The 16072-nt window shown below is 41.8% G+C and overlaps 1 protein-coding gene across 3 annotated transcripts in view; it reads right to left on the bottom strand.

Annotated features, from left to right (window-relative positions):
* Positions 1–16072, bottom strand: part of GRB10 (growth factor receptor bound protein 10) — a 145672-nt gene that overhangs the window by 43617 nt on the left and 85983 nt on the right. For all 3 annotated transcript variants that reach the window (XM_082295568.1, XM_082295569.1, XM_082295567.1), the window contains 2 exons: positions 13882–14098; positions 11041–11182 (listed from right to left, as the gene is read on the bottom strand). In XM_082295568.1, coding sequence (XP_082151694.1) covers positions 11041–11182; positions 13882–14098 — 359 coding nt within the window. The remainder of the gene's footprint in view (positions 1–11040; positions 11183–13881; positions 14099–16072) is intronic.

Here is a 16072-nt window from a genome sequence, read left to right on the forward strand (position 1 = left end):
AAGAGGCAGGGCTCAGCCTCACTTGCATGAGCTTTACAAAGCTTTAACAAGCTAGTTTGTTAAAGAAAAAAGTTCAAACGTGTCTTGGTTTTTGAGACAAAACTTCAGGAGGAACCACCCTGGAATGAGCGTTCCTCCCCTTTTCCTCCGTCAATGAGACAAATGGGTCACAAGGAGTGGAAGTGGGAAAAAGAAACCAAACTGTTTATTAACATACAAACAAAACAGGGTAGAACAGGATAAAAAAAACAAAACTCAAAATACAACAAATGCCCAGAGAGGGAACAGACCCCCGGGCTTGCACCAGCTGGGGCCACCCCACAGGCTCCCCAGACCGGCGAGGAGGGAAGGGAGGCAGTGGGCAAGGGGAAGGAAAGGGAAAAAAGAACAAGAAAAAGAACCCCACCAGAACCTTTTCCCAGCTAGCTGGAACACAAATGAAACCCAAAAAGCAGCACAGCGCTCCCAGCACACTCCCTCCCCAGCCCTGCCCAGACCCTGGAGCCCTTGGGCTGAACCGTTCAACTGCCCCCTCCTGTCAGCGGCTCTGGCCCCACCCCCGGGTCCATCTTAAAGGCTGCTTTGGGGTAACTTTATGATGTATCCCATATCACTGTTCTATGCCCAGAAATTAACTCTGTGCCTTTCTATGCCTTTAAACTGAGCCTGAGGGGAGGGGAGAAAAAAAAACTGAGAGAACTCTCAAAGCAATTTGCAGTTTGTTTTCAAGGACACAGACAAAACCTCTCTGCGTTCTGCTGCGGCGAGAGAGAGGAGCTGGAGGAAGCACTGCTTGCTTCCCAGCCAGCTTTCAGCTACTTCTTCTCCAGAGAGAGACAGAGAGTTGAACTTTTGTTTTCCTGGGACTTCGATTTTTTTCCCTTTTTCTCTTCTGGACTGTTTTCAACATCAGAACACATCGGGACTTTTTCCACTGAGGTGGAGGCCCTGGAGGAGGGCCCACTCTGTCCCAGCTCCAAGGAGGAGGAGAGAGGCTACCTATGGAAGGACTCTGAAATTTTCCCAGGTTTTTCTCAGCAGAGCAAGAGGTTTTCTTATTTAGCATTATTATTTTCTGTGTGTTTGTTAAATAAAGAGGTTTTATTCACTTTCCTTCAAGGAAAATTTATTTTTTCCCGAACCTGGTGGGGGAGGGCTGGTTGCATATCCTCTCTCAGAGGATATATTTCCAAATTTGCCTAAACCAGCACAAACTCACAGAATCCTTAGGCATTGAGCGGATGGTTCAGGAATAAAGCGGCTTCATAACATCACCCCAGGACAAAAGGTCAGCCATGGAAAAAATACATAGAACAAACAGGCATATAACACAGAAAAACACATGGAGAATATCAAATACAAGGTTTTACCTGCATGACTAGATGATGTTACTTCTGTAACATCAGTTTTCTTTTCTTTGCCTCATGAAGAGGAGGCTGATCCTTATATATTTATTGTCTATTTCTTTTCAAGCTGTCCCGTAAATCCATTATAAGGTGTGTGACAGTACTGCAAGCAATCTTTTGATTTTCACCTACACACAATCACATATATATATGTGTGTGTGTGTGTGTGAGTGTATATATATGCTTCAAACATTTAACGTAACACTACTCTGGAGTTTGTGACAACTTAGTAAAAAGCATCCATAAACTGAAGCACAACAGGCATTTTTCAATGCTAAAACTGTGTACTTGATACCTGATGCTTATCAAAGATCCCATCTACAGATTGTTCAACAGAAGCGAGTACTTGGTGAATGGGAATTGCGGAAAACATCTGTAAAGCTACTTACAAGCTCTAGAAACACTGTGGTTGTCTTGCTTTCAGTGGGTTTTAGCAACCAAAAGGAAAAATAAGTGTAACCGGCAACAATGTGACAAGCAAGTTACTTCAGAGTAATTAGCTGCTCTTAAAGTTTGCAGACCAGGACGTGCTCACAAATGACTCATCGCAGCCTGAGGGCAACTTGTCTGTAAAATTAAATCCAGGTGTTTTACTATGCAGACACTGTTATTTAGCTTAGAATACTCTTTTCATTAATGTTTTGCACCCCTTTTTTCTCTGCAGTTTTTTTTAAGCAATGTTTGCTCCTTATGAATGGCTTTTTCCTATTCTTACTACCTATTCTGGCAAGGATGATAGGGAAAAACGATTTTTAAAGGCGAACATAAAAGGCGAGAGGAGGAACACGAGCACGGTCAGCACACGGTGAGGCAGCCAGCCTTCCCCAGTGAGTCGGGCACAGACATCAGTCCCAGCAATCAGAGCTGCTTCCTCCGCAGCTCCTGAGCGCGATCCAGCGAGCCCAATGCCTCCTGCAGCAGCGCAGGACATCTGGCAGCCATGTGGCACAGAGCAGGAGATAATGCTCCTATGAAATGTCTGGATGGACAGTGCACACCGTAAACTTTGTGTGTGTGCAGGGTGAAGCAGTGTCCTCATAGTCCATCTCTAAATAACCCCAAAAAACAGAGCAGTTCCTCACTCTGGCCAGACAGATCTAGGCAGATGAACGGGGTGGCTGAAAAGATCTGGGTGCTACGAAGTGGCACCTGTTTGGTAAGACACAGAAGCAGCTTTTAAAGGTCTCTCCCACCTTCATCCCCTTCTCCCACAAAAACTTAGAGAACAGTGTTTTCTTTACTGTTAATGAAATCTCACTGGAAGTAAGTCTGCTGTGACAAAGTTGCTTTATTCACGTTCCGCAGAAACATCCCAGGCTCAACATGGGATCTTGGATCCCGACTTCCAGCTGATAGTCAATCCATTTTGTTTCTGAGTGCTATTCATTTCTCCCTCAGCAACACCAGAAAAACCCAAACATTCCAGGCATGAAGCACAATGGTATTTCCAATTCTGTTGCTTCCTGAAATGCAGCAGGCAAAACCAGCTCCAGTAACCCCAGCAGCAGCAGGGTCTACCGCTGGAGAGAACAAGCAATCCTAATGCCAATGGAGAAACAAGAGATGTAGCTTCTATGAACCATTGATGGCTTGTGCTTCTGCAAGTCCAGACTAAACTCACTCTTATGTAAATTTTGTAAATGATGTTCAGATTATAGCCAGGCTGCAGCAAAGAGTGAAGGTACTTACATTAATTAAACAAAATCACTTTTTAGTACAGTAATTCTGCACTCCTATTAGGAGGAAGAATAATATAATAAGAATTTGATAGCAATAGGAGACTATAAATCAAGAGCAAAGAGAACTGAAACTCATCCCACAATGATTTAATTAACTCAGCGGTATTCTTCCAATACAAAAATGCTATTAAATTCCAACGAACATCTCCCCCTGTTAGGAAATGGAACAAAACTGTATCTGCAAGCTCTGGCACAATGCAAGAGCATTCCACTACCAAGACAATGAACCAACTTTCAAATTCCTTCTTCCCCATGCATCCACACGCAAACACCACCTAAGTGAAGATGGACATTTCAAACAGATTTCCACTTTAATTGTGGGCACAGGTCACTGTCCAGGACATTAAAACAAGTCCAAAGAAGCCTTTTACCTGCTGTGAATGAACAGCATCACTCCTCATACTTAAGCAATGACTGTGCTTATGGGTTGGAAAGGAACAAACTAAACACTGGCTTTGCCTTCCATCTCCAGAAGTAGATGCCAGCAAGCATCTTGGTGCTAGGGTGCCTTCCCAGTCCTGCACTCCATACATCCACAGCATCCACCAGGGATCACCAGCAGCTCAGCCGCAGGTGCCAGCACAGCTCACCTCAGGAAGGACCTCGTGGTCAGCTCACCCACCAGCTGCTGGCAACAACCTGGTGCCACAAGTTCACATAGGATACACAGCAGAGGCTCTTATTATGACTTGGTGTTTTCTTTCACCTGCACCACTAGGGTAGCAGAGGTCCAAAAACGCTTCTATCCAAAATGTCTAAAATTGACCTGAACTCACACCTCGAGTCCAGACAGCACAGAGGTCACACAGATTCAGTGCAGCTATTCCTACTTTGTTGAATGACTCCTTAAAGGCTATCAGCCTAAAGTTATGACATCTCTGATTCATCTCAACCATTCGTTTATGGTATAATTACAGTTACTCAATATAGTTCTGGGTTCTTTTTAATTCCCTACTGCACTTATGTTTACACCCAAACCCATTCCTGCCTGCCTCACTAGGCACAGAGAGAATTAGAATTCCTCTCATGTTATGCTTTCCCATTTTTCACTGCATTCTCAGCCTGATCGCTCCTCAGCTCTGTCAATTCCTGATCAAAGCATAGAACAGCTAAGTTATATTCTTACTCTGCCATTAATAAAACATAGCAAGAGTAACATTGTGCAACAAAATGTGCAAGGGCACATGTAATTAAGATGCACACACCAAAATGTAGAGTGAACACGCTAATGCAGTTACTGCAGCAAATACTACAGGCTGCTCAGTACTATTACTGTGCAACAGCTTTTTAAATCAACTGCAAGCATTTCTGTGTGGCTGGAGACCCAGTGGGGGTACCAGCACACATGGAGCAAGGCAAGCTTGGGTCAGGTCGGTTCCATCCTGCCCTGTGAGCCAGACCAGCGTCAGCTGGACAGTGTGTTCCCCCGCTGGTCCTGACCACGCAGCCCTCCTCCCAGCACGCTCCTGCACCGCAGCATCACTTCCGGGTAGGGAGCCAAAACGCTCCTGGGAGCTGGGCCAGGTTTGTGTCAGTAGAAACAAAAAAATCCCAACAAATAACACAGTCTTGGGTTTGAGCATGAGATGCCCTTCATATTTCCAGTAATTCATGTTGGGACTGTAACTACTGTTCTGGCACTTTCCAAAAGCAAGATACAAAGAGATTCAATTCTTTCTACCACAAAGCTTCTTGCTGTAAGAGGCGTGAGGAAGGAGAAACAGCAGCTTTGCCTCGGTGCTGATCCCAGTCCTCAGCAGGCCACGTGCAGGGCTCCAGCTGGAGAGCCTGCAGACCCCCCGGGTGACCAGCACTAACAGCACCGAGGGCTGCCGCTCCTTAGCTTAGTGCAGAAGACTCATTTGTCCTCAGATATTCATCACTCTCTCCTTCAGCAATGAGAAAATGAGACTTTCAGAATGATGTGAACTCACCCCCCATCCTGGTTTCTTCAGGAGTAACAGGACAACATGTTTTCATGAGAGAGGAGATAAGATGGCAAGTAATGCAACATCTTTCCTACACTGCCCATCAAATTTAGCTCGTTTAGTTCAGAGAAGTGTTATTTCTCCAAACGAGAGAGGGGCACCCAAAGGCCTGCTTTTATGCAGTTAGATCACAGCCCTGCAGCAGAGGCCTGCTCTTTCTCTATTTTTTCCAAACACAATTGCAACTGCCTTCAAAAAAAGCATCTGAGTTAAACATGCTGCAGAGCAATTTATGTATGATTTATTTACTTAGTGTAAGAGCCTTGCTTCAAATAAACATTTGAGAGAAACAACATGATGTGTCATGGAAGATACTCACAAAAACCCTTGTTTTAAAGTTGGGCCAAAGGGAGTGCCTGGACTTGGACCTAAGGAAATGACCAGATTATATCCAGCTATAGATTTGGCCTGGTTAGAGAAAGTAATGCCCTGTTGACTCACTCAGATGTCAGTATTTATTTTCAAAATGTCTTCTTGCTAAAGACTGTTCCACTGAAGGATCAAGTACAAGATTTGCTGTCACACATTGCAAAATCTGACTTAGTACATAATGCCTGCATTATACAGAAGTTCATATTTTTATACAGCTTCTCTTTAGAAAATCAACATCCTCATCTTCAAAAGAGCCAATATAAAAGTTTTATGGGAAGAAAAATAAAAAAAATGTGCATCATAACATGTAATTAGAACAACAAAAACTAAGAAGTGTGTTTACACAAGTTCCCTTGAAGGGTAACTAAATCTGGAAAAAAGAATGACATTAATTCATACCCATTTGTGAATTTAATTTGCTAGAAAAGAGTAAATAATTTGGGTACATCAAACTGCTTTTTGGAAGCTTGCCTGGGCTGTATAGAGGGGGGATGTGAGAAATTTGCCCTATTTTTACAGTTGAAAGCTTCATTGACTCACACAAGATACTTAAGCCTAATATCCTGTGGCATTGCAGTGACCTACATGTAATTATTGCATGCTTTTTCCAAAATATTTGTACACAACCAGAAATTATAACCTAAGTAACCAACTAGTTCTTAGTTTATACCAGCAACACAAAGATGGACTTCAATTGGCAGTAAGGTAGCTGTCTGATGTTTTTAGCAATCTTTTTGGACAAATGTTTGGTCCCGGTTTGGTGTAATTTTCTGGCTTCCATTTTTCATAGACAAACATATTTATCCTGTTAAGTAAACAATGTTATAAAAACTTTCAGCTGTCCCTTCTGGCCTGCAACCACTGTCCCCCCTCAGACATGGGGTGATCTTGTGTTTGTAGGTGTGCATGACCCTTACACACAAAAATGTAGGAAAAGGGAGACAGATATCAAGTGGTCTTGCAATGCCACTGGGTGTCACTCAGACCATGTCCTTCCTGCTCCTGCCTTTTCCTGCCCTCCCTAAGCACGGAAAGTGGGAGCACTCTCAGAGGTGTGTTGAAATTCTGGGCTCTGTGGTGAGGAGCAGATGGGTGATACTTAGAGGACAATGAGGCACATGATGAAGAGGGGAATGTTTGGGATGTACTGATCAGGGAGCTCCTCTCCTGTCAGCCTCCTGTCCAAGCTCACAGACAATGCTGCTCTCAGCTCAAGGACTTAAGAGCTCTTTGTCAGCTTCCCCTTCAAGGGTCATGCTTTCTCCAAGCACAAGACATGTGCACTGTCTCACTCATCACACCAGCAGTTAAAGGAGCTACTGACTCAACAGCACAACCAGCTGGTGCTTTTCATCCAGGTGCTCACCAGCTGGTTGGCTACATTACTAAAACTTGATCTCTGCCAATTTTTACTGCTGTTCACTATCAACAGGTCAGCATCTAACATTCTTCACTGTAAAACTAAGCTCAAAGTGGGCCATTTCCACCTGCAGACCTGTGATAAAGGATCATAGCACTGAACCCCAAAGAGGCATGCATCTCTTTAATTACAAATAATTTTGGAATGTCTATAACCAGGTTTCTTTGGTCACACAGCCATATTAGCACAGATGCTGCCACTGTGGAGGTAGTTCAGTGCAGGATAGCCTTTGAAACGTAACCTAAAGGTTCACAGTTATTTCTCTTCTAAATCTTTTACTACTAAATTATGTGCCAGTTTCTCAACTTACGTGTGCTCAGAAAAAAATTACCCACAAGTGACTCACAAGTAACCCACAAGATTAGGTTCGTTTTCTAAAGCAAAGATTACCCAATGTTAAAAAAACCCCAACCCATAACAAATCTGAAATTATTTCAATAAGCCTAACACTCCAGTTTTACCTTCCAGATTGCTTCTCCCATTAAATGACTACCCCATTTGCCTACACACAATTTTAGTTTTGTGCTAGTACTGCAGACCTGTTATTTCTCACTGTTCTCTGTCTTCTGGGGAGCAGCTGCAGTACGCTGCTGCAGCCATCAGCTTTAAAAGCAGTACTCAGTGCCTGACTGGCAGCAGAGTTAGAGGTGTATACTGCTTCCTGCTGTGGTGAAATTAGTACCATTACCCAACAGATCTTGTAAAATTTTTTTTTTTTAAAAAATGAAATTATTGCACTTTTCTGAGTAAAATAAAGAAAATGCTTCATCACCATAAGAAGACAGAAAAAAAGAACCTACCACAAAAAAGTAAGAAAGGTTTATTACAGTTATTTTTCGCTGTTTTACTGTTTTTACCTTTCTTTGCTGAGCCAAGAGTATGAAACAAATGCAGAGCAGCGCATAAAGCAATGCTGTGAACTGCTTGTTAAAAAAAGCAGTGGCAACTGCATGAAAAAAATAAGGAAGAGACTCAGAAGCAACAAGAAAATTGTATCTCAGGCTCCAGCTACAGAATCAAACTTTGCCTATGAGAAAAGACAATATCCATTATTTCAGCCACAGATATAATTCAAGCTTTCTGACCGGAAAGCTCCTGTACTCACTCTTTCATTCACACCTGCATCCTTTTCCTATGGGGAACAATGTACAATTCCTATGGGGGAAAAGTAAAACTTTTACTAAAACTTGAATAGAGCTGGCATTTCTTTAGGCCCAAGGCTTGGCAATATGACATGAGACTTTTCTATGTTTAACAAGACTGGATCTTTAAATTCCTCTTGCATAACCACTACTAGGTTTTATCATTGCAGAGTTGTATTTCACATTTATTAAAAAATAACACTGAGGCGTTCCAGGAGGAATAATACTAACATTTCCTTTCTTATGAAGGCATCAGACACTCCAGCTTCCCAGTGACCCCTCCACTGTTTCATATGGTCAGCAAACAAAATACTCACTTCTTTCTGAAATCCCCAAAGGCTACATTACCCTGAGACCCTCTCAAGCACCACAAATACGAGCTGACCAAAGGCAACACTTCCTCCACACCATGCGTGTGCCGTGATGCCCTGTGTGACCAGAGCTGCAGCACTGCTGGCTGGAACTGCTGTTTGCTTATTTACCTGTAAATGCTCAAGAAGCACCAAAGGAATTCACTAACACCTCAGATATCCCATGTAATCAGAACGGCTCATTCCCATATCCAATTTAAATCTTTGTTTACAATTTGCAAGCAGAGAACCTGAAATTAGGCACCTTGGTGTTTTACCTCGGTTAGCATTTAACATTGTATTTATATTTGTCTTAAAGCACACTATTTTCAATAACTGCCAGGTATTAAAGCTTGCTATTGCAGTCCTTTAACTAAGCTCATCACTCGCTTTATTAATCAGCAGTTTGTATCGTATAGACAGACATTTATCTCAGCCAGAGCATGTCCTAAAATAATCTACTCAAATTCCCAAACTCTACATTTTTTTATGGGTTGAAGTTGGAAAGATGTATAACATTTCTTAAGTTACTAATTTTTTTTACTCAGGATATTTAGCAGACTCCATTGAAGGGAACTAAAATTGGGTTAAACAAAAATTATGTGGAGGCTGAACAGAGAGATTATTTTGTTATCCAACGACACTCCATGTTTAAAATTGAGGTAGTTTTCTTCCTTCATGAAGAAACCAAACCTACTCTCTTTTACTTTTGCCCAGTAATACTTTAAAACTAGAAGTTTTTTTTTCAGTTCTGTTCCTCTAATCCTTCATTAAAGAGGAGAAAATACTTTGTTGGAGAGGAAAAGAACACTTTCCTATCCTTCCCTCACCCCAAGCCAGTGTTTCTCAACTGCCTCCAATGAGCTGATATGCTGAAACGAACAGTGTATTTTCATTTACAAAACAAACTCCTATTGCCCAACATGCTTTACCCCCTCAGCTTGTACCCTAAAAGGTTTTGCCACTATAATGGATTGTCTTTGATTAAAAAACTCAGCAGCAAGCATTTCTATACAATAAAAACAATTTCATTTTAGGCTTTCAAAACATTTGTCAAAATTTTTCGTTTTAAAGTAAGGTAGAATATTTTTTTTTTAAATTGTAAGGTAAAATTTGGGAAAAGATCTTCTATTCTGCCTTTTTAGACATCTTCTTATGTCCATTAAAAGACTGGTTATTTTTATATTCATCTGCTGTTAAACCCCAAGTTTCTAAATTCCATCAAAAATTGACTCACAGATCATTTAGGGCTCCTTAAGGTTTTACAGAGCTAAGTTTAAGGTGGCTTGGTTAATTTTAGTAAAACATAGAGCTAAAAGGCAAAGAAACCCTGAACCCAGGGAATATTTGAAGAGGTAAACACAGGCTCATCAGAAACTAAAGTTTGTTTCAGAAAGACAGCTATGTTGCTGTCCTGCTGGCAAGTGCCAGGAGGCAAAATTGCCCCTGGTTTTATCTCCCCAGAGTCACATCAACACTGCCTTGGCAAAACAGCCTCTCTGCTTAGCCAGTACCTGGGTCTCTGACAGGGCCCTGTGCTAAATTCCCAACAGGATGGCTCAATTTTTTCCCAGGGCATTATTTGGTTACCTGTCTGTCTTGCCTGTGTAAGAAATACAGCAAAACCAGTGGAGATGCACTGTGTCTTTCAGGAAAGCAGGCAGCTGTTTATGGCACTGTAACACAACACAGAACACGCGAGGGCACACATTTGGGTCTACTGCTTGTAGCTGAACGGGCCCACCCAAGCCCTTTATCTCTCAGAGAGGATGTAGGAGCTAATTACAAACTAATTGAGCAGTGACACAACACTTCTCAATATTTTTGGGTACTCAAGAACAGAATTGTTGTAAGCCAACAGTCAGTTACAGTAACCCATCTTTTCATTCCCATGCAAGTCAGCACAGTTTACAAAAAAAAGGTTTTCGAGCCCAGCTTTAGTCTTCAAGTGTGCTTGAGGAATGATACAAAACAAGATGATTGTTTCTTATAGAGTGGAGTAGGACTGAGAAGAAAATCTGCCGTGTCACTGAGGTTACTGCTCTGCACCACATGAGAACTCAGTCTGTGCTATCTTAGCTGCCAAGAACACAGACAGTGACTCCATCAGCTTAACCCTCCTCTTAAATCCCGTTACCTAGAGCTGTACCTAGTTACAAGCTCTAACAACACCTTTGCTTCTTGAACAACTTCATGAAAAACAGCAAATAAAGCACCACCATGTCTCTAAAGAACTCAGCTGCTCAGCGTTTTTGTGGCACCTAGAATGTGCAGTATAAAAGGCACAGATCCTCATCCAACTCTAATTAACTTGACTTCTGAATTAGTAAGTCTTTATGTGGAATAACAAAATCTGAAGGATATTAAGCATTACTGCTTCATTCACAACATGCATTTATCTGAAAGAGGCTTACTTCATTTTTACACCTCTTTCTTACAAACCTTTTAAAAAAAGTCTGAAACCTATTTGAAGATACTCTCTCGGCCAGTGCTGCCCTACTCACGGACAAAGTCTACAGGAGTTTTTACTTATCTGGAAGCTTTCTTTTCTGCCTTCAAAATGAAGTAGTCTGCTGCTGGTTTGCACGCGAATGGATGACCCAAAGCTTCATCCCATACTCACATGCTTACTAGCAGGTTGACTCTGAGGTAAAGATCCAGGGGCCAGCACTGGAGAGCTTGCAGGGCTACAAAGTTCTGGGAAGGGATTTGGGATGGCCGGCAAAGATGATGTTCTGAATTGCTGTTCTTCTTCTTGAAGACGCCTATAAACACAGAAGCACTACGCATTAAGAGGAGCAAACTGGCATCACTAGACCTGGATCTCCTGCCCCAGCGTTTTGATAATGACACTAAAGACAAGGAATCAAACCCACTCTTTTTCTAGGCAACTACTATACAGTTACAGCAACTGCTAGCACAAAGTAGGTAATTGCATGTGAAAAATGACCAGTCAGGCATCTTTCCTTGTTTTGTTGCTCATAATTTGATTACTTGGGTGAGTAACTGAGGTAACTGTGCAAATAAAATAAACAGAAATATCTATCTGCACTCACTGTTGTAAGCACTAGATTACAAGCTTAAGCTCTGTGTGCCACAAAGTCAGTAAAGCTCTTCCAAACCAATGTGAAAGAGGAGAAAACAATGGCAGTCACTCAGAGCCAAATTCCAAGTGGATTTGAAAACAAATGTGTACCCCACTGTAAAGTTCTCTAAGCTGAGACTTAAACCAATATTGTCACCTCATTATAATACCAGATTCTATCTCCAAGCAACTCGGCATTTCCTGGAGAAATGAAAATGCAAAGACGCGGCCTCAGCAATAAGCTGGAATTACACCCTCCCACCTCACGCCTGTTGTACAGTTACTGTTCAGACGAGTTTGCGTCTGCAAAAATACGACTCATGAGTCTACAGACAACAGAGTTTCAAGTTCCAGTTTATAATACACCTGCACTGCCCACACCAACAAAAGAAAAACCAAAACCTACCAGAAAAGCTGTAAGACCTATTCATGAACGCACAGATGGCTTTTGGTTTCCCGGATGCCTGGGCATCACCACTGAAGATGCACCAGCTGACTGCAGCAGGCTGCCCTTCAATGCCTAAGCAAAAGGCACCATCTAGTGGCAATGATCAAAGTTTCCAAATCAACTAACTCCTGGATTTGGAAGGGAAATCATTAAAAACTCAGTTTGCTCTCATTTTTCTGCACGCCTTCAACAAGCAGAGCCTCCTTAACAGAGCTGCCCCCTGGCAGCACGTCCCACTCTGGGTACTCTCACTGTCTTTGCCTCTACCAGAACCTGGGGGATGACAAAATTTACCAGCTGTGAAATCTGCTCCACAGGTAACTTTGTCCTGCAATTTACTTGCCTTGGCGTTCCATGAATGAGTCTTACAGATCTGGGGGGGTGCAATAAATAACAGGTTCCACCCATAACTGTGAACTATGCCAACAACTACTTGACCGGCTTCATTTTTTTTTTTTTTTTTTTTTGTGGTCCCCATGTGTGCAGTTCCCTACAGAACAGGGTAAGAGGACAGTATAAGATTTCTTCAGATCAGTAGACATGTCATATCTGTGCAATAGTGCACTGTACTGCAAGTTTTTGACTGACCTCCACTGTAAGTGGAACCACAGACTCACTACAATTAGAAAGCTGTGGTTTCCTGAAGCTGGGAATTCTCTGTGCTGTGCTCTGATGCACCTGTACTGCTGCCAGTGCATCAGTGACTTCATAACTGATACACACATAAACCTTTATGCTCCTAGGAGACCACAGTCAATCACTCTGTTCTGGTGGCAAACAAGATGGGTCCAGATAACCATGAAAAGAAGTTTCACCGTTATCTTCTTTGATGATAAACTCAGGATGTTCTTGTGTGCATGGAAGCACAGATTTCAGAAAGGCAGAGTGTTCTCAAAATAAGAGTTGCTAAGTTTTTAAGTACCAAAAATAATTTAAGTGTTTTGACTGAGATATTTACAAAACATCAACAGCTATAGTACTCCAGAGAGTACCTTTTCTAGTACAGCCCTATTCGAGGTGAACTATGAAATACCTGTAGAACTGATGGCATTATCAGCTTCGTTGCACTGCATACTTCCCATTCAAATAGAAAAGCTGCCTGTCTTAAGCATACCATTTCTATAGGTAATACATCAGTGTAAAGAATTAAAAGTCACCCCTTCCACATCTGGGATTTTTTTTATATTATTACTTTTCACTTATTTTAGAGAAGACATTGTTAACTAGCAGGAAAGAAATTAATTTACCTACTCATGCTGACAGGAGGTCCTTTCCTTTTGCTGCCTAAAAAGGTTTTAAGAACCTCTACATCACCTACATACCCTCCCATCACCATCAGGAGTTTTCCACTTGAAGCCTGAATTCCAGTCCTGAGCCTTACAACACGGAGACAACTTCAACAATTCTTTTTTTTTTTGGTAATGATTTAGTGCACTCAAGTGAGAGAGCTGAAAGTGCTCTGGGAAGAACACATATAGCTAAGATGTACTCCTTTTTTTTGTTGGTCTTAAACCATTCAGGAAACCTCCGCAAAGAGAGAGGTACTTTCTGTATATCAAAAGCAGCTGAGTGCACCCTCATCTACCTACACAATCTCTAATGTTTAATAAAACCTATAAGCTGTCAGTAGACACCAGATTTGAGAGCACTGGTTTTGACAGTTTGGAAAAAAATCCAAATATGGATATAGTTTCTGCCACTTGCTATCAACGATACACTTCTACGAATCAGCTACTGCAGATACATCAAACCTCGACTAAAAGAGATAATACGGGGAAATATTATGTCCTTCACCTACATTCTTCTATGCAAAAGTCTAGTCTGACACTACTAAGTTCCTTACCAAAGTGCATCTCCTATTTGAAAATGCAGTTCTTTTGAAGCCAGTTCATGACACCGTACGGAAAAGGAGGCGAGTGCCTCGTCCCTACCTGACTGCCATGATGCGCACCGGCTGCGAGCGCTGCACCTTCTGCCTCGGGGACGTGGGCTGCAGGGTGCTGGACCCCGAGGCTGGCAGCTGGCTGCGGTTCAGCTGACCATTCTGGAGGAGCGGAGTGGTTTCCGACTGCATGCTGCACGTAGAGTATAAACTTTCAAATGAGGAATTCATGTCATTTACCAAAGCTTCCAGGTCCACATCGTCATCTGAAAGACAAAATAAAGGCAGTGTAACACACCTGGAAGTCCCAGGCAAAGGAAATGTGTGGCAAGAGCAAAGACTAAGTTTCAGTAAAATTATCACATTATTTAACTCTGTTTTCACAGTGCAAATTATTATTGCAGAAATTATTTATTTATTTTAGAGCAGAAAACCACAGCTAGTAAGAGCCAGCAATGGACATTTATTTTGTCTTCCTTGGTGAAAAGCTATGGACACAGAATAAATGTTACAGTATTTACTATATATATGTGTGTGTGTCTGCATTGAACCAGAATTTGGTGGGATTTTTAATAATGACAATGTTAATGTGAAGCAGCACTTCACTTACTGATAAACTGACATCCATTTCCAAAGCATATCACTTACAAATACTTCAGTTTGCCTTGTCAGTGTATCAAGTTCAGATCTCCCAACACTGTAATAAACACTTTGCAAGCCCAAATAATTTAGAAAGAAAAAAACCCAAGACAGTGCTGCCATGCTGGAAGACATCATTATACAAGTGATCATTATATCTTGCTAAAAATCCTACCATATTTTTGTGATATGGTATTTTGAAGGGCAGTCCAAGGACTTTAATATAAGAAGATCTATTTGTATCCTTGCTCTTGCAGTGTGATAGACCTCTACCTTGAAGAGTACAAAGTAAATCAACCAGGGACGCGGTGTGGCTGGCTGAAGGAACATCAGTCCCTGAAAAGGGCACCAACCTTGCTATATATGCCACCTTACCTCACTGTAAATAAGTAACTTGTGCTCAGTCATTCCTCCTTAACAATCATAAATACTCTGCAAGACAAGAGAACTCTGCGAGCCCTTTGCACTAACCACTCTCTGAACTCCTCTTGCAGAGCACTGTAATTACTCCCTAGCCACAAGTTACATCACTCCCTATCAGGAGTTCAGTGGGCTGATGAACACACACATCGATATCTGCCTCTGGTTACAGCACAGCCACTGCCTGAACAGCTACTCCTGACCAAACAGAGCTTTGTGCAGCCAAAAATGTGCCCTTATTTTCCATCTGTATCGACTGGCCTGGCAAAATATACCATTGCTGCCTGCAAACTTTCTGTCTCACAAAACTCTTCATGACAGGGATGGAAAGTAGAGCGAAGTGATGGAGCTGGCAAACACACAGTGCTATGCAGCTTAAACACACTGTATTTTCCAATATCCATTCTTTTGCCATGTTTTCTAGGTAAATGAACCATCAGAAGCAGTTATCCAGCTTGCAACCAACTGCACTATTTTTTTTTAGATACCATAAATGATTTTGTACAAATAACACGTTTCTTGAGGATATAATCTAAAACAGCATCACTCAATTTCTGTCCACCAACAATGTGCCTTGATAACTATAATGAGATCTGAACATGGCATTCACGTGGCAATTGCATTGGGATGCTGATGACCTCAGTTCTTGGCGTTGGGTGAACAAAAGATCTGCTCAGAATTAAACAAGTGCTGTTCATGCCCCTACACCTGAGCTCTGTTTAGTGACCTGAAATACCATGTTTCTCACTGAAAGTCAGTAGGCTCCTTACTATAAAACAACAGCCACTTAACCTTCACTTAAAATGTACTCAAGAGGAAGAGGATTTCAAGGTTTGAACACGTGTCAAAAAAAAAAAAAAAAGAAAGAAAAAAACCCCACATCACCCCACAAACAGGTTTCTTCCTTTCATTTCTTTATGGTAAGTTCCCTTCATTTTTGTATTTAACAGCTAATACACTACTGCTAAGACTCACCTTCACTAGGCTACACCATCTCCTCTGTATGTCAGCTAGTTCATGCATTTTCAACAATCTAAGCTTTGCTTTGCTTGGACAAAGTCTACAATAATTTTCCTGCTATTTTTAGTGATCTTGAGACAGAGCTGCAATTTAAATTTCATTCCATCCTCCAGATTCTTATCCTATTTGGAGAGGACGTATCAAAAACACTTCTTGAGCAA

Source organism: Coloeus monedula (genome assembly GCF_965178545.1).
Source record: "Coloeus monedula genome assembly, chromosome: 1".
In the NCBI taxonomy this organism is placed as follows: domain Eukaryota; kingdom Metazoa; phylum Chordata; class Aves; order Passeriformes; family Corvidae; genus Coloeus; species Coloeus monedula.